The sequence below is a fragment of the Brachyhypopomus gauderio genome, chromosome 3 (genome assembly GCF_052324685.1).
Source record: "Brachyhypopomus gauderio isolate BG-103 chromosome 3, BGAUD_0.2, whole genome shotgun sequence".
Classification (NCBI taxonomy): Eukaryota; Metazoa; Chordata; class Actinopteri; order Gymnotiformes; family Hypopomidae; genus Brachyhypopomus; species Brachyhypopomus gauderio.
Genome location: NC_135213.1, coordinates 40,969,998 through 40,992,767, shown reverse-complemented (window position 1 = coordinate 40,992,767; position 22,770 = coordinate 40,969,998). Strand labels below are relative to the sequence as shown.

General features: G+C 41.9%; 2 protein-coding genes across 2 annotated transcripts in view; both read left to right on the top strand.

The window, feature by feature from the left end:
- Nucleotides 1–14,600, top strand: part of hecw2a (HECT, C2 and WW domain containing E3 ubiquitin protein ligase 2a) — a 63,938-nt gene extending 49,338 nt beyond the window's left edge. The window contains exons 26-31 of the mRNA XM_076998505.1: nucleotides 6,820–6,949; nucleotides 7,131–7,277; nucleotides 8,006–8,120; nucleotides 8,878–8,963; nucleotides 10,017–10,129; nucleotides 10,762–14,600. Of these exons, the coding sequence (XP_076854620.1) occupies nucleotides 6,820–6,949; nucleotides 7,131–7,277; nucleotides 8,006–8,120; nucleotides 8,878–8,963; nucleotides 10,017–10,129; nucleotides 10,762–10,873 (703 nt within the window). The 3' untranslated portion in view covers nucleotides 10,874–14,600. The remainder of the gene's footprint in view (nucleotides 1–6,819; nucleotides 6,950–7,130; nucleotides 7,278–8,005; nucleotides 8,121–8,877; nucleotides 8,964–10,016; nucleotides 10,130–10,761) is intronic.
- Nucleotides 14,601–15,281: 681 nt separating this feature from the next.
- On the top strand, nucleotides 15,282–22,540 carry stk17b (serine/threonine kinase 17b (apoptosis-inducing)). The gene is made up of 7 exons (XM_076998390.1): nucleotides 15,282–15,846; nucleotides 17,656–17,868; nucleotides 18,085–18,223; nucleotides 18,413–18,539; nucleotides 18,766–18,814; nucleotides 19,135–19,314; nucleotides 20,116–22,540. Exons 1-7 carry the CDS (start codon nucleotides 15,728–15,730, stop codon nucleotides 20,330–20,332), a joined length of 1,044 nt encoding a protein of 347 aa, XP_076854505.1. The 5' UTR covers nucleotides 15,282–15,727; the 3' UTR covers nucleotides 20,333–22,540.
- Nucleotides 22,541–22,770: the final 230 nt, after the last annotated feature.

The following is a 22,770-nucleotide window of genomic DNA, read 5'->3' as shown; positions in this document are numbered from 1 at the left end:
AAAGTTCGCGCGCGCCGCGTCTCGGCGCAATGAGAACAGTCATGTTTGCAGGGTTCATACACCTATACAAGGTGGAATTCAAGCACTTGTACGTCACTTTCAAGGTCCATTTCAATAATTCCCAGCACGTTATTGAATTAAATATTTATACATATAATTCGCTTTTTTATCACATTATTTAATGGATATTTATTTTCAAAACGCCCAATCTTAACGTCTTCACGTTCTCTGTTTCGTCCTGGAATTACAAGAGGCTCGTACTTGTTAACGTAATACAAGAGAATTGTTCAGTCAGACAGATATTTGTTGTGAAACGAAGTAGTTACAATTTCAAGCCTTTTCAAATACTTTAGCCTAAATTCCAGCACTTTTCAAACCTGAAACACAAAGCAACATTAAAATTGGTCAGGTAAAAGTTCATTCCCCTGTATTTGAGGGGTGTTTTTTTTATACTACTAGGCCTACATATCGTTTCGGACAACACTGCAAAGAATGTGACACGGCAAGATTAAACGCTTCCGCCGTTCGCGGAGGTTAACGAGGTGTGCGGAGTCGCTCACTCGTGAAAGTATAAACCTAGATTGAATCTATTGTTGAATAAACCTGCAAAATATTTGGAATTATTCTGGATTCATTACACAGTAAAAAACAAAACAAATTAACGTGCTGCTGTTCAGAGAGACACTACATTTCTGTATTTTAATCTTAATTTATCGTGGTTCACATCGATATCGGGATATCCAACAATGTTATCGCACATCGCAATTCTAGTCCATATCGTGCACCCCTAGTGTGAGCCCCCAGAAACAGAGCCCAACGTTGAAGACGAGCTGCTGCCCTTACGGGGACACCTTTATGAGGACTAAAAATGGAGAATAATGGCTGGTGACCTGTAATCAGGGTAAAACGTTTACCATACAAGTATTGGTTAAACTTTTTCACTCCCCACACTAAACTCAGGGCTTCTCTGTCTATTTGTGCAGTTACATTCTGCAGGTGACAAAGACCGAGATGTGAAAGCGATGGGGCGTTCTGAACCGTCAGCCATTTTGTGTGACAAAACTGCACCAATACCATATGGTGAGGCGTCACAGGCTAGACGCAAGGGCAACATTGGGTCGTAGTGTGTCAACACTTTGTCTGAGATTATGAGTTTTTTTTGCCTTTTTGAATGCCTGTTCGCAGTCCTTTGACCAACTCCATTTAGCGTTTTGGTGCAGCAGTGCATTGAGTGGGTGCAACACAGTTGAGAGATTGGGCAAGAACTTGTGATAAAAATTAACAAGGCCAAGGAAAGAGCGCAGTTGACTTACATTTTCCGGCTGCGGAGAATTCACTATGGCCTCTATTTTGTCTCGAGTTTTGTGTAGACCATTTTTGTCTATTTTGTGTCCACAGTACTCAATACATTCCTTGAAAAACTCGCATTTCTTTTTATTTACTTTCAGTCCATACTCCTCAAGTTTTGTCAGAACAGCATTTAAATTGGTCAGGTGTGACTCTTTGTCTGGGCCAGTAATGAGGATGTCGTCCAAGTAGGGTTGCAGCGGTAACCGGTTTCACGGTATACCACGGTATTAAAATGCACGGTTATCATACCGTGTGCGTTTGCTTATTACCGGTAAAAAGCAAGCCAGCGGAGAAACTGACCCGCGCATGCGCAACTCCGCTCCGGTTCAGCTACTCAGCACAGCGGTGAGAATGGCAGAAAGTGTATCAGACTTAACAATTTTTTTTAACAAAAATAAGCTAAACTAAAGTCAGTGGCGAAAATGACGTAATCGCGGTGGCTCCGCCCGTGTGCGAGGGTCTCACGCGCGGTCGATTCGCGAGGTCGTGCACCTCTCGAATTTTGTAACTTTGCGGGCGCCGCGCCTCAGCACAATGAACAAAGTCATATTTGCAGGGTTCATACACCTTTATAAGGTGGAATTAAAGCACACTTTAAAGGTCCGTTTCAATATTTCCCAGCACCTTAAACTTAATAAAGTTAAATATTTATTAGTGGTGGGCCGTTAACGGCGTTAACGGCGGTCGTTAATTTGATACTCTTATCGGGCGATATAAAAATTATCGCCGTTAATCTATTCTTAAAGTTGGGTTGGGAACTGGGTCAAAATAGGTAAGCAATCTATGATGACTTTCAACTTGTATTCCTAACCAAATTGCACAGTAGGGGCGAGAACGAGTTTTCAAACCTGTGAATTACAAATCGTACGTGTGTACATGGATGCAGCCACGAAGTCGCCAGGTTTACTTCATGGAAAATTCATTTTTAGGAACGTAAAGTGTTACCGGAGCGGAGCTCGGAGCGGTCGTTTTCTGCATGGTCCTAGTGCTAGATTCGTCGCTATTTAAATATTTCTTTTTAACCGTTAAAACTGCAGAGGACCAAAACCGGCTTTTGAAAAAGTGCCCCCCCCCCCCCCCCCAAATTACGTCCTTGAGGTTAAATGTAATAAATGTTGGCTTACATTTCAAATATCATGTTTAGCTGAATAAACATGTTATCAACCCCTTTTAATGTACAGTATGTAGGCTTACAAATTCATGTTAAACTGAATAAACCGTTGAACACGAGTAGCCTACATTTTATTGAGCATATTTTTTCTTCAAGTATCAAAGTAGAACAGCTTCCTCAAGCAGTCATTGATGATCTCAAAAACTGACTTAGTCATTACTTGGGTAGCACGCATATGAGCCATTTTAATAGATTAATCCAGATTAATTTCAAGATTTCAGTGAGATTAATCTAGATTTAAAAAATTAATCTATGCCCACCCCTAATATTTATACATATACTCGAAATAATTCGCTTTTTCATCACATTATTTAATGGTTGGTTATTTTCAAAACACCCAATCTTAACGTCTTCACGTTCTATCATGTTTCGTCCTGGAATTACAAGAGGCTTGTATTTGTTAACGTAATACAAAAGAACTGTATGGAGTCGCGAGCTACGGTCACTAGTGAAAAGAAAAAACCTAGCTTTTTATGATCCTTGCTTTCACTGGATGTGAAAGACGCCATTAATTTACATGCGTTCATTTTCAAATTCTAAAGTGCCTGTTTTTCATGTTAAAACCAGACTCGGTGTGAAAGCCTTAAAATAGAAATCTCTATTGTGATGATGTCAGAAATAAATCCTCTCTTTCTGCAGTATCTGGTTATATTCTAACTTGGCAGTACAACGGACGTTTACAACAGTTGTTGATCAGACACTGACCCAGGCTCAGTTTATCAGATATTAAATAATTTAAACTTAAATAATTGTACTGAAATCCATGATTTAGGTTTCTCTAATTTTGCAGTATTTATATAAACATGTTTACAGCTTATTTTTTTTTAAGGAGACATTTTGTATACAATAGTTGCAGGTTTCTACAATAAATAGTTAATTGAACAAAAAAAAAAACTTGTTGTAATTTCTTTAAGGGTCAGTGTATCTTTTAATAATATACAAACTAACTGTGATACCGTGATAACTGTGATACCGCGGTATTTTCTGAGACGGTTATCATACCGTGAAAATCTCATACCGTTGCAACCCTACGTCCAAGTAACACTGTGTACCTGGTATCCCTTGGAGCACCTGGTCCATTGCACGTTGCCAGATTGCTGGGGCACTTGTGATGCCAAACACCAGTCTGTTGTACTAGTAAAGACCCTTGTGGGTATTTATGGTGAGGTACTTGCATGAACTTTCATCCATCTCCATTTGTAGGTAGGCGTGAGCAAGGTCTATCTTTGTGAAATGTTCACCATTTGCTAAAGATGCAAAAATGTCATCTGTGTGAGGAAGTGGATATTGGTCTGCATGCAGTACAGGGTTAACTGTTACTTTAAAGTCACCACAAATGTGCACTTTGTCTGATGACTTTTTGGCCACTGGTACAATTGGAGTTGCCCATTCAGACCAGTCCACTTTGGATAATATTCCTTGGTCCATGAGATGTTGCAGCTCAGCTTCGGCCTTTGGGCGTAGTGCATATGGGACAGGGCGTGCTTTGCGGAAGTTTGGTTTTACATCTTTTTGAAGTTCCAAACGTGCTTTTATGTGTTTCATGGTTCCTATGCCCTCACTGAACACGGTTGCACGTTTGTCTAGAATCTCTGACAACTGCTTTCCGTTTGACTGTTTGGAGGCAATACGCATAGTCTTTATTTCTTGCAAATTCAGTTTCATTTGCCTGAGCCACTGACGGCCAAACAGTGGGGCACCTCCCTCTTTCAGTACAAACAGTTCCAGGTTGCACGTTTGATTTTTGTATTTCACCTTTACTTTCAGTTTTCCCAGAGGTACAACTCTTTGGCCAGTGTAAGTTTTCAATTTCACACTTGTGCGAGAGAGCTTTATTTCTGGGAAATTTTGTAGGTAGTCTTTCTTTGATATGATTGACAGAGCAGAGCCTGTGTCTAACTCCATCTTTAATGGCACTCCATTAACTTTTGGTGTAAGCCAGATCACATCCCTGTGGTCCACTTCAGTTGTCATTCTTTTCATATTTCGCTTTACACATTTTCTGTATGTGCCCTCTTTTATTACACTGTCTGCAGTCCTTGTCTTTAAAACAACATTCAGCAGGGTCATGTGACTGTTTACCGCATCTGAAGCAGGGTTTTGATCTGGTATTTCGCTGTTTAGCATTAAGTTTGAACACGGAGCATGTGGTGGAAGATGTACCATGTAGTTCAGAAGCGTCCTTCGCTGCTGTTTCCACCGACACTGCGATGGCCACCGCTCGCTTAAGTGTGAGCTTATCCACTGTCAACAGTTGTTTTTGAATGCCCTCGTTGTGCAGTCCGCAGACGAAACGGTCCCAGTGTTGCCAGGTTCGCGGTTTTCACGCCAAATTGGGCTTGTTTGAAACTCCTTCCGCGGGTAAAAATTCTGGGGTCGCGGGGTGCGGTTTTTTGGGCTACTTTTGAGTTGGGCCACTGCGGGAGTTACAAGTCAACACTAAGAATCGATGGCGATATAATACTTAATTTATCTCTGCTTCCCCAGTCGACAATTTACATCCCCCTTCCGCTCAACAACTTACACTCGCCACCCCCCCCCCCCTCCGCTCAACAACTTACACTCGCCACCCCCCCCCCCCCCCCCCCCCCCCCCGCTCAACAACTTTGGCCTTTGGGCTAGTTTTGGCTTCTGAGGGGCGGATTTTATACTGACTTTGGGCTGGATATTTTTGTAGGACCTGGCAACACTGAACGGTCCCTCAGCGCATCCGCTAGGCCGTCTCCTCACTTCAGCGATGTACTCAGACACTGACTCTGTTTTTACCTAGTTTTTCTTGTGAAACCTGAAGCGCTGGGTTCAGGTGGTTTTTGAGTGTTCCTGTTATCTCATCAATAGTTTTGTCCGCAGGTTTAGCGGTGAGATTTCACAGTAAGTTGTAGGTTTTCCCGCCCATGACACAAGAGAATGGCCACTTTTCTCTCGTCTTCTATCGCGTTTGCAAGGCAATATTGGTCAAATCTTTCTACATACGTTGTCCAGTCCTCCTCTGAACTATCAAATGAGCCAAAATGTCCAATAAATGTCGACATTTCTTTTTACTTACTTTCGTCGTCTTTCACGTATGAATTCGCGTCCCCACCTCCGACGCTAGCTTCGCGGGATGAGCAGACGAAAAACCTCTTCGCAAAACCACGTCCGTGTCCTCGCTATGCGGTCGTAGCTTGCCTTTTTCGGGTTCTTTCAATACACCTCGTCGCCAATTGTTATGTTTCTCTCTTACATAACTCTTAATAAGTAATAAAATGATAGAACTCTGACAAGGTTCTAATTTTAATGTCCTTTACTTTGCAACAGGGCATAACACAAGACAGGTATTCATTTGCGGATACGGCACTAACTACACGTGCATGTAAACATCCGTGACATAAAATAGTGCCTTTTAAGTAAAGTTAAATAAAGCCGATACATTACAATACATAACTGTTCTGTTTTGAGATCTAAAATTAGCAGAAATTGAACAATTCTGGAGAAGTCTACAAGAACTGTTCCATTTACTTGCATGACATTCTCACATACTTTGTCACTCTAAGTTGCAAGTTAGAAATCAGTTCAAACCAGAGACCTTTCTGGTCTAGATCAATGCAGACCTAATATATGACTTCTAACTACTGACTGACTCATCCAGGCACTCCCCCTCACTGCTGGGGTGTGTGTGCTTTTCCCTCGTGTGAGTGCCTGCCAAGGTCAATGCTGGTTTCCTGGGAGAGGAACACCTCAGTGGCTGGCTGGCTTCTTCACGGGTCGACACCATGGGCTACAAACACACATGCAACAGGGTTTCCACTCAAACAAAGACAGACGCAACACCGACACACATTAAATACTCTAACAAACAAGAAACAAGTGCAACAAATAATAGTGATGAGACAAATAACAGGTACAATGAACACACACAGAACCACACCCATGGAAACCCATGAACATAGAAGGACAAAACTACGAATAAACACATCAGAAGGGAGAGCTGTACCACGACAATGAGAAATTATGATTACACGAGCCTCACCAAAAGCATTTCAATGCCCTCATGCATATGAGATGTAAACTTAGTCTTGACTGGATTTGTAGTCATCATCTGATGGTTTGTAGACTCAAAAGTACTACATGAGCCAAATGAGATGTGGCATAGATGTTCTATTGTTTTATTTATTCTTTATTATAATTTTTAAAATATTTTTTATTATTTGTAGAAACCATAACTCCACATAACATGTTCCATGAGAATATTCACAGTGACCAGTGAAACACACCCATGAAAAAACTCCACAATATGGAGCCCATGTGATTTTCTGTAGCCCATGTGATTTGAGCGACCTGGAGTTCCTGGATGAGGAGTTTCACCAGAGCTTACAGTGGATGAAGGACCATGACATCGAGGACATGCTGGATCTCACCTTCACTGTCAATGAGGAGGTTTTTGGTCAGGTCAGAAATGTGCTAACGTGCTTTATTTTCAGTGGCTAATAATGACCTTAGCTGGCCTTAATCTAATCTTTCATAATTGTAAATACTCTACAAATTATTGTTTTTTGAATCTAGAGCATTTAGAGTTGGTGTACCCACACTGGCGAGTAATTGGGAGGTGTTTTTCTCTTTTAAACTGTAGATTACAGAGCGCGAACTGAAACCTGGAGGTGCCGGAGTCCCAGTGTGTGAGAAGAATAAGAAGGAGTACATAGAGCGTATGGTGAAGTGGCGTATCGAGAGGGGCGTGGCCCCGCAGACCGAGAGCTTGGTGCGGGGCTTCTACGAGGTATGATGTCATCAGAGGAGTATGATGTCATTTGAGAGCTTGGTGCGGGGCTTCTACGAGGTATGATGTCATCAGAGGAGTATGATGTCATTTGAGAGCTTGGTGCGGGGCTTCTACGAGGTATGATGTCATCTGAGGGGTATGATGTCATCTGAGAGCTTGGTGCGGGGCTTCTACGGGGTATGATGTCATCTGAGAGGTATGATGTCATCTGATGACTTCACATATCTATGTACAAAGTACTAGAAAAACAAGCCTCAGTAGCAGATTGCATCTGGAATACTGACAATATAATGGGGGGTCATACCGGGAGGGCAGTCCGAATAAGAGAGGCAGATAGGCATAACTAACACACGAAACTAGAACACAGCACGCCAGGGTAACACAAAACAGGCAAGAGCAAACACTAGCATGAACAAAACGCACAAACTGAACAAACCAACAAAGGACTAGGGAAACACAGGGACTATAAATGCACAAAACTAACAAGACTCAGGTGGAAACACTGACGACATGGGCGTGACAGACAGAGGGAAACCATGGAAACAGGGCGAGATGAACAGACAAGGAAAACACAGGCACATGAGAGGGGGCGGAGCCATACCTGACAAGAGTGCTAGTTATGTAAATTCTCTGATGAAGTGTAGCAGTATACTGTAGTGTATTTCTCCATTTTAATTGTTTAAGATGGCCCCACTGCAGTGTAGACTCCCTCCGTCTCTCTGCAGGTTGTAGATGTGCGTCTGGTCTCTGTGTTTGATGCCCGAGAGCTGGAACTCGTCATTGCTGGGACTGCAGAGATTGACCTTGCGGACTGGAGAAACAACACTGAATATCGAGGAGGTACTTTGATCTTCTAGTGCGGGAATATTCATATAGAACTGCACATTTTGCCTCTTTGTGACACTATCCTTGTATGAATTAATGAATGAATGTTCAATTTATATAGCGCCTTTCAGGATAACCAAGGCGCTTTACAACTTTAACACAGGTACAAGTCTCACACAACCAATCACACACACACTGGCGAGAAGCGGCAGCCAATCACACACAGCGTACTCTCTACTGGGAACTACACCCCCTGGGGGACTGAATGGGGTGCAGGAAGGGGAGAGAGGACAGACCCTAGTGGCAGAGCACCATCCACCACTGGGCACACACACACATTCATGCACACACACTCAGACAACTGCTTTTTTTTAACAGACATATACACACACACACACACACACACACACACACTCAGGGAGAATTTGTCTGGGACTGCCAATTTACCTAATCTCCATGTTTTTGGACTGTGGGAGGAAACCGGAGACCCCGGAGGAAAACCACGCAAACACAGGGAGAACATGGAAACTCCACTCAGACCCCAGTGCTGAGAGGCAAACGTGCTAACCACAAAGCCAGCGTGTTGCCCCAAGATTATTAATTGTAGATTATGAACAACCTGTAGTACTTTGTTATGTATTTGTTTGTATTTGTATGTTTCATATGTTTTTAAGTACTTCCTGTGCATACAAATATGGAGTATTTAGGGCATTTTATATTAATGATTTTCCCTAAAGAAATATATTAAATTAGTCTAAATAATGTTTTAAAGGTTACCATGACAATCATATTGTCATCCGATGGTTTTGGGCAGCTGTGGAACGGTTCAACAATGAACAGAGATTAAGACTCCTTCAGGTACACACACACACAAACACACACACACACACACACAGACACATATATATATATATATACATACACATATACACACACACACACACACACACACACACACACACACACACACACACACACACACACATATATACACACACACATACACACAAACACACACACACACACACACACACACACACACACACACACACACGCACACAGTGACAGAAGCCTAATAAGGATTTCTCTCTCCCTCACTGCAAATGTGAACAGGCACACATGACACACATGTTCAGCTCAGTGGCTAAAAGGCGTTTTTAAAAGAACAGAAAGATTCTGATCAGCCTCACACGTTGAACATGTTGTTCCTCCTGTATTGCACTTACAGCTGTATAGCGACTGCTGTGGTATAAACCCAACACACGTAGGAATAAATGGTTCAGTTTCATGGTGAAGACCTGCTCATCTCAGTGACACACTGGAGGATTTCATCCTTTAAATTCAAACATCAAAGCACTGACGCTCTATCTGCATGTACTAGAAAATTCTTAAAAAAACTGAAATATTCCTTTTCCTATGCATAGACTTATTCAGGTACACACAAACACACACACACACACACATTTACAGAGTGTCCCCCCTCTCCAAAGTACACACACGGATACACACATACATATAAATACACCTTCAGGTACGAATGAATGAATGAAGTTATATGTATATAGTGCCTTTCAATATACCCAGTTTTGCTTTCCAATCAGGTACACACTCACAAACTTCAGGTACACACACACACACACACACACAATCAGGTATACATGAATACACACATTAGGTACACACACCTTTAGATATAAACACTCCTTCATGTACATAAATGCATTATGTTACACACATCTTCATGGACACACACAGCTATGCATAGTCCTTTAGCTACACCCCTTCAGGTACACACAAACACACACACACACACACACACACACACACACACACACACACACACACACTCATCATAGATCTTCACTCAGACTGGAGGAATCGCAGCACTGTTTTCATCTGTTTCCCCTGCAGTTTGTGACGGGCACCTCCAGCATCCCCTACGAAGGGTTCGCCTCCCTGCGAGGCAGTAATGGGCCTCGCCGCTTCTGTGTGGAGAAATGGGGAAAAGTCACTTCCCTTCCAAGGTTTGTTCCTGCACTGCAGGCTCGTGCTCCTGAAGTCACCTGTTATTTTTATTGTCACGGTTTGTAGCTCCACCAGTTTCTCAGGATTTATTGTGCAGTTACACCGAGTTGAATTAAAACAGCTTGAATAGTCCTGAAGAAAGACAGGAAGTTAAAGGTGATGACAGGAAGTTAAAGTTAGTTTAGTTGGCTAATTCAAAATTAATTCTTTATAGTGATAACCCTGTGCATTTTCTTAGTCAGTGTTTGTAAGATAAGATAAGCCTTTATTAGTCCCACAATGGGGAAATTCACAGTTTGTTTTGGTTATTAAAAGTATTTTGGGCCCAGTTTTAACAATTCACTATGGACATTTGTGGTTTATGTTTAGAATGAATTCTCAACATATAACTGTCATATAAAATATTGGTATTTCTTATAATTTACCCTTTAGTTTGAAGTCAGAGTGTTTATTTGAAATCAGAACATAAATCTAATGAGGAGGACAGTGATGATACACCTAGTGTTGATATTAAAATAGCAGTAAAACCCACCATAAACTGGCCCCTTTTTAAGATTGTACAGCATTGAATACACATTTCTCATGATTGTTATTGTTTTTTGTGTGTGTGTGTGTGTGTGTGTTTCCACAGGGCTCACACCTGTTTTAATCGTTTGGATCTCCCTCCATATCACTCTTTTTCTATGCTCTATGAGAAGATGCTCACTGCTGTGGAGGAGACCAGCACCTTTGGCCTGGAGTGAAATTGCCTCCCTGAATCTCCTCTGCACTAAACTTTCTTCGCTTTGTCACAGCATGGACCTCCATGTAGATTTTAACAATAACATGTCATATAACACCTTTCCCAAGCTCAAAGATGTTCTACAGATCAGATCAAGGAACATGTTATGAAGACATCACAAACAAATAGTCAAGTACAGAGCAGGACTACACAACTATAACACAGAACTACAGACCAGAGAAGAACTACAGACCAGAGAAGAACTAGAGAACTACAGACTAGGAATACAGAAGACGCTGATGTAAGAAGTATGATCCAGATCACTGCAGAGTGAGGAAGAGCAAAGAGAAATTGATGGTTTTTAAGCCTGGAACTCCGTATAGACTCCAAGTCCCTTCTGTGTCTTCAAACCTCATCTGCGCTCTCACAGTGGGCTGCAAGGGCCCTGCAGTCTCCCCCACTCCCACCACACGCAGCCCACGAGACTGAATTAAGCGTGAATTTGTGGTGACTACTAATGTACTGAATACTAAGACCTGCTGTCTGGTCTGCAGAAACCACAGCCAACCGCACACAAGAGGACACACATAAACACAAACACATGCACACATGCATAAACACACTAACAAACGCATACACATGCACACATAGACATAAAAACACATGCACAAACACACACACACACGTGTGTGTAAAATATTAGCAGAACAATAAGTAACCTTTACCCTAATACTTTCTATATTCACACACACACCCACTTGAATACATTCACAACATTTTTCACTCCATTTATCTGTTTCCCTGCTGAAGAAACACACGTCAGTGAGTCTTCAGGGTCCATCATGTGTGAGTTATGTTCCAGGGAGCCATTGGAATGGTTCTCATGGTAACAGGTCCTCCTATACCTCCCTCATCTGTGGAGACTGGCACCTTTAAATATGTAATTTGAATACAGAATTCAACTTACAGGACTTCATTCACAGCGTATTTCGTCAGAGGTGAAGGCATCTGTAGTTGATACAGGCATGTTCTCAAAGCAGAGGTGTCAGTGAGGAGTTGTCCTTCGAGACATAACCACCCTGAGGCCTAGTGGGTCCTGATGGTTTAGTCATGGTTTAGTTAAATCAGAACCAGGAGCCATTACAGGATACAGCTTAATACTCACTGAATGTTACGGTAGATCCTGAATTAATTCAGAAATCAAAAATCTTTTTTAATCTTATAAAGATACAATTTTTTTTTAACATCAGATATGTTTTTTAACATCAGTGTTAACATACTACAAATACCGTCGTTTGTAAATCCCTGGCTCATAACGGAAAGGGTGAGGAGCCTTTTAGAGATGTTGAAGAGGAACATGTTCCAAGATGTTCCAGGTCCATCATCCTGCTTCAAGCTGGATGAGCTACAACCTGGCTCTGACCTAAGATGTTTCATTAACGTGCTCTAAAACCTAACTGTTCTGGGACATGTAGAAAATCTGTACATTAATCTTAAGAGCTCTTTAAAAGAGGAAAACAAAGAAAAATAAAATAAAACTGACAATTCTGTTTTGAACATAAACAAGAACAGATGTTTGGAGCCCTCTGGTGGTTAACTGAGGGTTCTTATCCCCACACAGGGACTGTGTGTGTAGTAAAACAGGTTACTACATGTAATAGTTGGGGATTACTACATAGAATGATTATTAGCATATGTAGTAGTAGGGATTTAGTACATGAAAAACCATACGCAATATTGTTACACTAATATTTATTTGGATATTTATCTACTAAAGTTTCATATGGAAGATCTGTAGGGATCTGTTAGTTTTGGTCTGAGATCACTAGGAAGGGCTGGAATAGTGGGTTCAATAACACTACCTCAGTTTGTCTCCAGGTGGACAACGACTCATCGTTCACCACTACTGGTATTTGAAAGAATACGACAAAAACAAATGCGTTTTCATAATAAGTAATGACATAACTAGAAGGCACAGAAGAGTAAATGTTACTGTTGGTTATAAGAATTCAGACTCTTTCATGCTCTGTTCTCACTCTTCAGCACTGTTCAGACATTTTAAGAAACCACTGGATCTTCTTTTGATTTTCTCAAGATTTTCTCAAGATTACTGTGATTATTTCTCAAGATTCTCAAGATAACCACATAATGAATTCATAATCATAAACAAACCTGCACACATACACATGCACATGCACATGCACACACACATGACACATACACACACACATACACATACACACACATGACATATCAATGGATATTTGGTTATAGTATAGAACCTAAAAGATTTAATTTGTTCCAAAACTCAAGGCTGATTTTCTCTGTATAAACTGATTTATGGCTAAACTAATGCATGCAGGCTCTTAAATGCAGTACCTAAGTCTGACCTTTAGGTGGCGTTGTGTCATAGCTTGATATTGCATGCTGGAATTAGTGAAACAACAGCAGTGCAGATTAGCTTTATTTGCATGAGGAGTTGCTGTTAACAACGGATGGGATGGGCTTATGGAATTAAAGAAAAAAGACACTTTCATATCCCCCTGTTTCATCTGTGCTGAGATTATAGTGAACGTCTGTGTAATCTGATAGAGCTGCACTCACCTACAGTTTGGGCACCTGAAAGTGTGATTGTGGTTCAGTCACATCCATTTTTGTATATAGTTGTACTATATGGTTGCTTGTCTTGTTTCATGTTTAAATTATATTTTGCACTGAATGTACCAAAGGTTTGGATGCTAGAATAGTCTCTTTTTGTGTGCACAGTTTCACTTTTTTGTGTCTTTTGTATGCAAACTGTAAAATCTTTTTGGTTTAGATGGTTAGTGGAGACTAAAGATGACATTGAACAGCAATGAGAGTTAAAATAATAATAATAATAATTCCCTATGTTATTTTCTCTAATAACATCTCTTCAAAAGTCCCTTTCAAATGCCATAAACTGAAATCAGATTATCCTCCAAATATAGAGAAAAAAACATAGAAAACCCCTACTGTAGTTTCACTTCATAAAGCTGCATACAAGCACTAGGGGATTTTCCCCCAGTAGCAAGTTTCTCATTGATGGGTGTTGAACTTGAACTTGAAAGTTAATCTTACAGGAATATTAATAGATATATAAATACGTTATTAGTTCAATTCATCTCAGTTTGAATGGGATCTTCAAAAAACAAGTGATGCAGAGTGAATTAATATTTTGACTGTTTCACATGTCCTGCTATTCAGTGACTAGAGTATATTATGGATCAGAGTCCATGAGTCCATGGGTCAGAATATATGTCACAAGAATGGGGATTACTTTATTAAAATAACATGTTTGAATGAGGATTATTAAAATAACATGTTTGAATGAGGATTATTAAAACAACATGTTTTAATGAGGATTATTAAAATAACATGTTTGAATGGGGATTATTAAAATAACATGTTTGAATGAGGATTACTTTATTAAAATAACATGTTTGCCCACATAAGTAGAACATTACAAATCACTTGTAATCATAAATTTAACTTTTATTTAACAGTTAAAATTTAAATTAAACTGGAATATAGGATCAAACTTGTCCAAAGACACTTGTTGGCTGGATTTTCTCTAACACTTTTGTTTATGCTTTAAATTACAGCAGACGAAGGTTTTTCTTCTATTTAACTCACGGCTGATTGTTTTATTTGTACATCATAGGCCTGTACATAATTGGAGAAATTGTAACTTTGGGGAAATTATAATTTTTCAGAAACGCTTGATGTGGCTCTAAATACACCTTAAAGACTCTCGGACCTTTAGTAGTTGAACCGAGTTGTGTGCTGTTTCACACTTGCAGTTCCGCCGCGCCGGTGTTACACCAGATTCAGTGACCGTGGAGTTTTGTGACCACCGGGGGCGCTGTTTCACAGTTCTGTGACCACAGGGGGCGCTGTTTCACAGTTTCTGATCACAGGCACGAGCACATTACGAACGCTACGTAAACTACGCTGATGCGCGTATTTTCTCGTTTTGTTGGTGTTCGCGAGCCAAAAGATATCGTCTCTTAATTACATAAATGTACTTAAAGAAGACTTACCATCCCCTAACCATTGCAGCCAACAAAAATAATCATGAATGGGATGGACAGGTGAGCCTTTTAACTGGGGTCACCAATTCTGACGGCAGCCACTGAATCTCCAGGTAAAAATAGTCCACCGTGACTCCACAATAACAGAAATCAATGAAAAAAAGGACCCCAACATTTTATTAGTCCACATTTAAACATTTTATCCAAAGGGGCACAGAACTGTGAAACAGCGCCCCCTGTGGTCACAGAACTGCGAAACTGCGCCCCCTGTGGTCACAGAGCTGTGAAACAGCGCCCCCTGTGGTCACAGAGCTGTGAAACAGCGCCCCCTGTGGTCACAGAACTGTGAAACAGCGCCCCCTGTGGTCACAGAGCTGTGAAACAGCGCACAAAAGTTCACGGTCACTGAATCTGGTGTAACACCGGCGCGGCGGTTCCGTTTGTTTGTTTGTTTGTTTGTTTCTTACCGAGCGCGGGTCACGGTTGACGTCATCGTCCCGGAACCCCGCGAAGGTGTCGGTGTGACCCGGGTCGGTCGGTCGGTTTTTCTGTGGTCGGCGGATTACACGGACTAACCGAAGTTGGGCAAGTGGCGGGAGCGTGAAGCGCGCCGCGGTGTCGGTCGTGTCCGGAAGCGCTGCGACTCCGGTACGCGGTGCCGGTTTTTCAACTGTCTGTATCCGGAAAGACGTTAAATATGCGGTGAAAACAAACGATCTACGGCGATACAAGTTCGGGATTAAACGTGGCGGGCGGTGTGTTCGTTAGAGGGAGCCGGTTGGCGTGATAACCCGGTCTCGGTCCGGTTCTCCGCTGATATTCGCATGGCCCGGAGGCGACAGGACAGCCGGAGCGGAGCCGCGGTGCTGCTGACGGACGTGCAGACCCCGGTGCTGACCGAGCCCCTCCACACGCTCTTCGACATCACCGGCGAGCTCGGCAGGTGGGTCGTGTCCGCCCGGGACCGGGACACTCACAGAGCCCAGAACCACACACACGGGACGCGGGGTCTACCAGCTCTTACACACAAGTGTAGTTATCGTGTTTGCGTTGAAGAGAAGCATTTAGTCAAAGTCAAATTTATTTATATAGCGCTTTTTACAACACATGTCACATTTACTAACCCTAAGACTAACCTTAAGCCTAAGCTTAACTTTAACCCAGAGCTCTGTTCACACTTATAGATCATTTATTTACACTGTCTAATTCGGACTGATGCCTACATTATTTAGTGTGAACAATGAACTATATAGCTATAAACCAGGTAGATAGTTGAGCTTTGTAAAAACAAACAAACAAAAAAAGGGCTAAATACAAAATAAACTTGATCTAATTAGTGAGGTACTGTGGAATACATTGTGTTTGCTACATCCTTTGAGAAACTAAATACTTGTTAAGTCTGTTGTTTTTAACTGTGTGTGTGTGTGTGTTGTACAAAGGAAGGAAATTAAAGTGGGAAGTATATTTCAGAACTGTGAGAATACTGCACAAGGAGAAATGGTAGTAGGAACCCAATACTTCCTGCACTACACTGTAGGCTTTAAGTCCATATGTAGACTACAGGATCTATACATCTTTGTTAAAGTGGATGTCATCCTTTCCTTAAACAGGAGGTTCTTTTTACAGTTTATTTTCAATGAAAATGTTTGTAGTCTTTGTTATGTATGTCAACTACAGCGCATGTGTGGAGTTGTGTGTGTGCATTTGTGTGTCTAGCACAGAGGAAGTTCTGTGGTGAGCATGTTGTCTGAAGGGCTTTGTATGCACATGCACATTCATTCATGATATTGGCTTGGAAATGGAAATGTTTGCATTTTTGCAAATACGGTGCTCAACAATATCTGAGAGACAAGAAAACACAAGTGTCAGGAGGCTCAGTGAGCTTTGATGTTCAGTCCATCCTTGCTTGCAGAACTCATACCGGTGAACTTGTAATTAGATGTTCTTCTTTAGGCTGTGTTTTTAATGCTTTGACACAGCCCCAAGGATATTTGAGCTCCCGGCCATGTTACAGTGAATTATGCTTTTGAATAATTGTACTTGGGGTGTGGATGTTTGCCTTTGCACTGAGTACCTGATATAAAACTTTCACTGGTGCAGTACACAAACAAGTGGCAGGGCAGCACTGTATTTTATTAGCCTGTAATGTATGTGTGGTACATAAAAGTTAATGGTGTTGTAACTGTTCTGGGTACTACCAGGATGAGCTGAAAGGTCTGGAGGAGGAGTCTAATGTACCAAAGACACAGGAAGTGCTGCTGTGCTACTGTTGTGTCATAATCATTTCAGCTGACTGGAATGTACCAAAGACACAGGAAGTGTTACCATTGTGTCATAATTTACTTAGTACAGTAATACCTTTCCATGAGTTATGTGCAATTAAAAAGTCATTTAGGAATGCAAATGAGTCAGACTGTAACTGCAAAAAAAAAATTGGATTAAATAATTCCTTTCACATTTGACCCTTTTTGATTCTTCTAGCGTTTCAGAGGGCCCATTTAATAATGAAAGAGAAAGAAGTGTTGTATGTGAACCTAATTAGTTTTGGTGATGAATGGTTGTGAACATTATCTCATGAATTTATTGTTCTATATGTGATAGGCCTCACACAAACAGAGATGAAACATGAAATACATTATTTTAACTAAAAACAAACTGTGGAAGTCACCAAAGCTCCCACAGAACGCTCATGCGGGACGAGCAGGTCTTGGAGCTGTTGAGCCACAGATGGTGACCCGTGTTCCTCTTTCAGGGGGAAATTTGCAGTGGTGAAGAAGTGTGTGGAGAAGGTCACGGGGAAAGTGTTTGCAGCGAAGTTCGTGAAGAAGCGGCGGCGGGGTCGCGACTGCAGGTCAGAGGTCGTCCATGAGATGGCAGTGCTGGAGGCGGCCAGGAACAACCCGCGCGTGATCAACCTGCACATGGCCTACGAGACGGAGCACGACATGGTGCTCCTGCTGGAGTAGTAAGTGTGTCCAGAGTTGAGCTGGTTGCTTTTGCCATATAGAGGCTGTTGATTTCAGACTTGAAGTAATCAGTGCAGCAAGCACCGTTCTTAGTCTAGTGCGTTTGTAGCTTTCCTCAAGGTTTTACAGTTGTATTTATTGAGTAGTGCTTATATATTTAATATTGTGTGTGTGTGTGTGTGTGTGTGTGTGTGTGTGTGTGTCTCTCCTTCCAGTGCGGCAGGTGGGGAAATATTCGACCACTGTGTGTCTGATGAGCTGCTGTCTGAGGGCCAGATCGTCCGTCTGGTCCGACAGATGTTGGAGGGCCTCCACCTTCTGCACCAGAGCAGTATGGTCCACCTGGACCTGAAGGTGTGCACCTGCCTCACTGATGCTCGTCTGTTATGGTGGCCCCATCTGATCCCACACGACACTGTCCTGCGACTGGTTACCTGTTTACTCCACAAAGCACAAAGACAGAAATTAACCAGAACTTCCATTCGTTGTGAAGTGTTGTGATTGTGACTAACCGTAAACATCCATTGAATGTGATTGTTGCAGCCCCAGAACATCCTGCTGACGAGTTTAAGCCCTCTGGGAGACATTAAGATCGTGGACTTTGGCCTGGCACGCCGGCTGGGCTCTGCTGGAGAGTTACGAGAAATCTTGGGGACACCTGAGTATGTAGGTGGGTGGTGTTCCAGGATGAAGCTTCAACCTCATGCGTGTCGTTGTTCTTCCTTCTCCATCCTCCTCTTCCTCCTCTTCCTCCTCACTATATATATATAATATAAGTTGAAGTTGTGTGTGTGTGTGTGTGTGTGTGTGTGTGTGTGTGTACACACACACACACACACATTTTTTGCTAATACTGACAGTACTTTAATCCAGTCTAATTTGTTCATCAAATCCAGCTCCAGAGATCCTGAACTATGACCCCATCACCACAGCTGCAGATCTCTGGTAGGTTCAGGTTTGTTTTGGTTTAATCAGGTTCCTGTCAGGGGTTCATGATCTGGAGGACATACATGTTGAAACAGGGAGGTTAACGTTGGGTATTCCCACGTGATACGTTTACAATTTAGTTTTAGAGAATAATAATTAGAACTTAATCCTTAACATGTGACTGAAGAGATGAATATTTTAAAAGGGTTTTCATTGGTGTTTGGGAATGTCATCTTGAGGAAAATGTAGCGTTGTTAATCACATTAACACGTGATTTCATCTTTCATCTGTGTGTGTGTGTGTGTGTGTGTGTGTGTGTGTGTGTGTGTGTGAGACAGGGGCGTGGGAGTAATCACCTACATGCTGGTAACGGGAGAATCCCCCTTCGCTGGTGAGGATAAGCAGCAGACCTTTCTGAACGTCTCCCAGGTGAACGTGGACTACAGTTGTGAGTCCTTCTCCAGGGTGTCTGAGCTCGCCGTCCATTTCATCCAGAGGTTGCTGGTGAAAGCACCAGAGTAAGTTCCTCCTCCTGTCCTTCACGGACGCCACGTAGAACATGATCACATGGGGGCTTCTCACCCACACGATAGAGGCGTTTATCAGAAATCCATTTTACTGTTACAACACAGGGCTCAATATTAGATCCCATAGAATATTATATATAGTGCAGTTCATTTTCCTAGAAGTGAGGACAGAACAAACTTCACAAGAAGACTTTTACAGCTCAATAAATCTCAGAGGTATATTACATTATAGAGCTTTCAAAATGTTTGTCATTTCCTTATCACTGTAACGTTTCTGAGTGACTTTGTCCCCATAGTCCAAGGCTGTGCAGTTTGTATGCAGTCACACAGAACCTGTCCCCTAATGCACTGATAGTCTATATATGGGATGTTGTGCTTTTAATTTGTGTGTGTGTGACCAGTAACAGGTTTTTTGCAGATTCATCCAGTTTTGTTTTTGTGTGAGAACTGCTATTGTAGTCTCGGTGAAATATTTCTAGAGGTTGTGATTGGAGCAGCTGATAACGTCTTGACTCTTCACTGAGATTCTAAGGCAGTGACCTGAAAAGATCATTCTGCTTGAACTGGAAATATGATAAAAAAATAAACAACATTGTTAGATTGTTGCACCATTAGCACGACTGTGTTATCTTCACATTTAACAGTGCTGTACTACAGGAAACGGAACAAGCTTTTCTAGCAGTTAGCTAGTCATGAACCGCATTGGCTGTGCTGTTTATTCTCGCCAAAGTGTTTGCTTTTGCACTCGGGTCAGAGCTGCGTTTGTGACGGTGTCTTCACGCCTCTTTTCAGAGACCGACCCAGTGCGGCCGACTGCTTGAGTCACCCGTGGCTGTGGCAGCAGTCTGAGCCCAGCTCTGCCGCCCCGCGCACCCCCCGCAGCGGGGGCAGTAAGTGCCCCGCCCCACCTGAGGACCTCGAAGACAAAGAGAACATTCTCGAATCTCCTCACGCCAAGAAGTTTCGCTTCGAGGACGACATGCAGGCAGGGCGGGACAGCAGCCTCTGATTGGCTGACATGAAAAATGCACACATTCCTTCATGGAGTTTTGGTGGTTTTTTGATCAGCCTGTGTGTAAACCCCAACAGGACCAGCACAAGTAACAACCTGTTACTCTCTGAAACCTGGCCACACCAAAGATGATCTGATCATAGCATAAACTCATACTGCTGCAATACAATATCTCAACAGGGCTCTCTAACTAAATCAACGTGTCGGTTTCTTCTCCATATTTCCGCAGGTCTTCTTTTGTATGTGGTTTTATATATGTATTTTAATGTGGTCCAGTGTCTATTTTTTCTGTGGACATCTATAGAAAATATTTGTTCGAAGATTAATTCCAGTAAGGCGTCCATAGTATGTTTTAAAGTAAAGCTATTAGGCCAGCATTAGAAACAAAGCCATGGGTCTCTCTAGACCACAGATAATTTAATAGTCCACTAAAATGGACCAGAGTGCTTTATTTATTTTTTTTTCATTAACCAAGATGGTGTGATTAATATGAATATGGAGATGCATTGGATTGTCTGAAATGTCAATCGTTTTGAAGTGCATGTGTGATGTTGCCTTTGATAAAGAGACATCAGACATGAGCAAGTGACTCAGCTGGTGTGGTGTTCACCCCCTGAAGGGCTCACGTATTCAGCTGGTGTGGTGTTCACTCCTTGAAGGGCTCACGTATTCAGCTGGTGTGGTGTTCACCCCCTGAAGGGCTCACGTATTCAGCTGGTGTGGTGTTCACTCCCTGAAGGGCTCACGTATTCAGCTGGTGTGGTGTTCACTCCCTGAAGGGCTCACGTATTCAGCTGGTGTGGTGTTCACTCCCTGAAGGGCTCACGTATTCAAGCACCACTTCCTCTTCGTCATTGGCAAAATGCCATGAAGCGTCTGTGAAGGGAAGTGAAAGTCAAAATCTACATTTTTTTTATCTTCGCATTTTAAGGGAGAGACATTGACATGTTTTTGTAGCTCTTATAACAAGCTGTTTCATTTAGCAGTTTATTTTTACTGCTGACAAATGTCTCTGCATTTAAATAATTTGACTGCTGTGTTTCATCTTCACATGTGAGGATGTAAATTCTAGTTTGATTAGGCAAATAAGACTATACGGAGTGGCAGACAGGTGAACTTACCTCTTCTGTTGTAATCTATGCACTCAGTCATGGTAAAGTCAGGTGGTGTTTTTTATATACAAACGTCTTAGAGCAGAGTGTCTAGTGTTTATTCCTGAAATGCAGGAGAGCTTGTCCTCTGTTGTGTGTGATCTTCTCTCAGGGTTCACTGCACACCTCACTACGCAGGTCTCCTGCGTCTGTTGTGTCAGTTGGTTGGTAATCCTGCCCGTGCTCTGTGTGTAAGCATATACACCGGCCTCGTTACGTCAGTTTTGACTGATGTGCAGTGATTTTAAACTCCTAACATCACCAAGTGCAAGTTTGTCCAGTTGTAGTATGAATTGTATTGATCTGGGATAAGTGGAGATGTGTGGCAGGTGCTTTAAGCTTTGAGATGTTGTGCTGAAGGTGAAGTGAGGACTTACGGTATGTTGGTGCAACGAGTTCCCCAAAAAAACAAAAAGAATGACATGATTTGGTTCTGATAGTTCTGACCCAACGGAGCTGGTAGATCTGGTATCTCGTCTATGAACACGGGAATGGGGAGATCTGGAGTTGGAAGGGAGTTTTAAGTTCTTGGGCTGTTGGTGTTGGTCTGCAGAGGTGTGAGGAGTGTGTGAGGAGTGTGTGAGGAGTGTGTGAGGAGTGTGAGAGAATGTGAGAGAGTGTGAGTGTGTGTGTGTGTGTGTGTTTACTGTGGGCTTCTAGAGACGTCACCATCACCGTTAACCTGGGTCAGGTTAGTGATAGGAGAAGAACTCCTGCATTGTTTAGGGGCATCGCGATGGCAAAACTGGAATTCTTGGCAAACATGGTGATGTGTCATGTTTAAAAACACATGTATTTGAGTTATGTAGCTTTTCTATGTTGAAATTACCATGTAGTTGATTTTAAAAAATCAAATTTTTCATTTCTGTGTCAGGATTTAAATTATTTGAAATGCATTTCACTATAGCTACAAAGATGCGTTATATTGCACCCTATAGATAAGACTGATCAACATACTGGTTTGCTATATTCATAACCACAATACCAGGGCTGATCAGTATGTGCCAAATTCTGATTCACTGGTTTTCAAATAAATATGATCAAATCCTTTTCAGTTTGCTTTGACAGTGTTGCCTTAATACTACCTTTTTCTTATTTTATAAATACTTGAAACAAAAAAGATTCTTGAACAAGAACTGAAAGTATTGGTGATAAATGCTGGCCATAAACTATGACGCTTCAACTTAAATGTTTGTTTATTCAATCAGCTTCCCCCATCAACCAGTAAACTCTTCCAAGTACACTGAGATAGATATTTTGAAATTAGTGTAATTAGAAATTAGT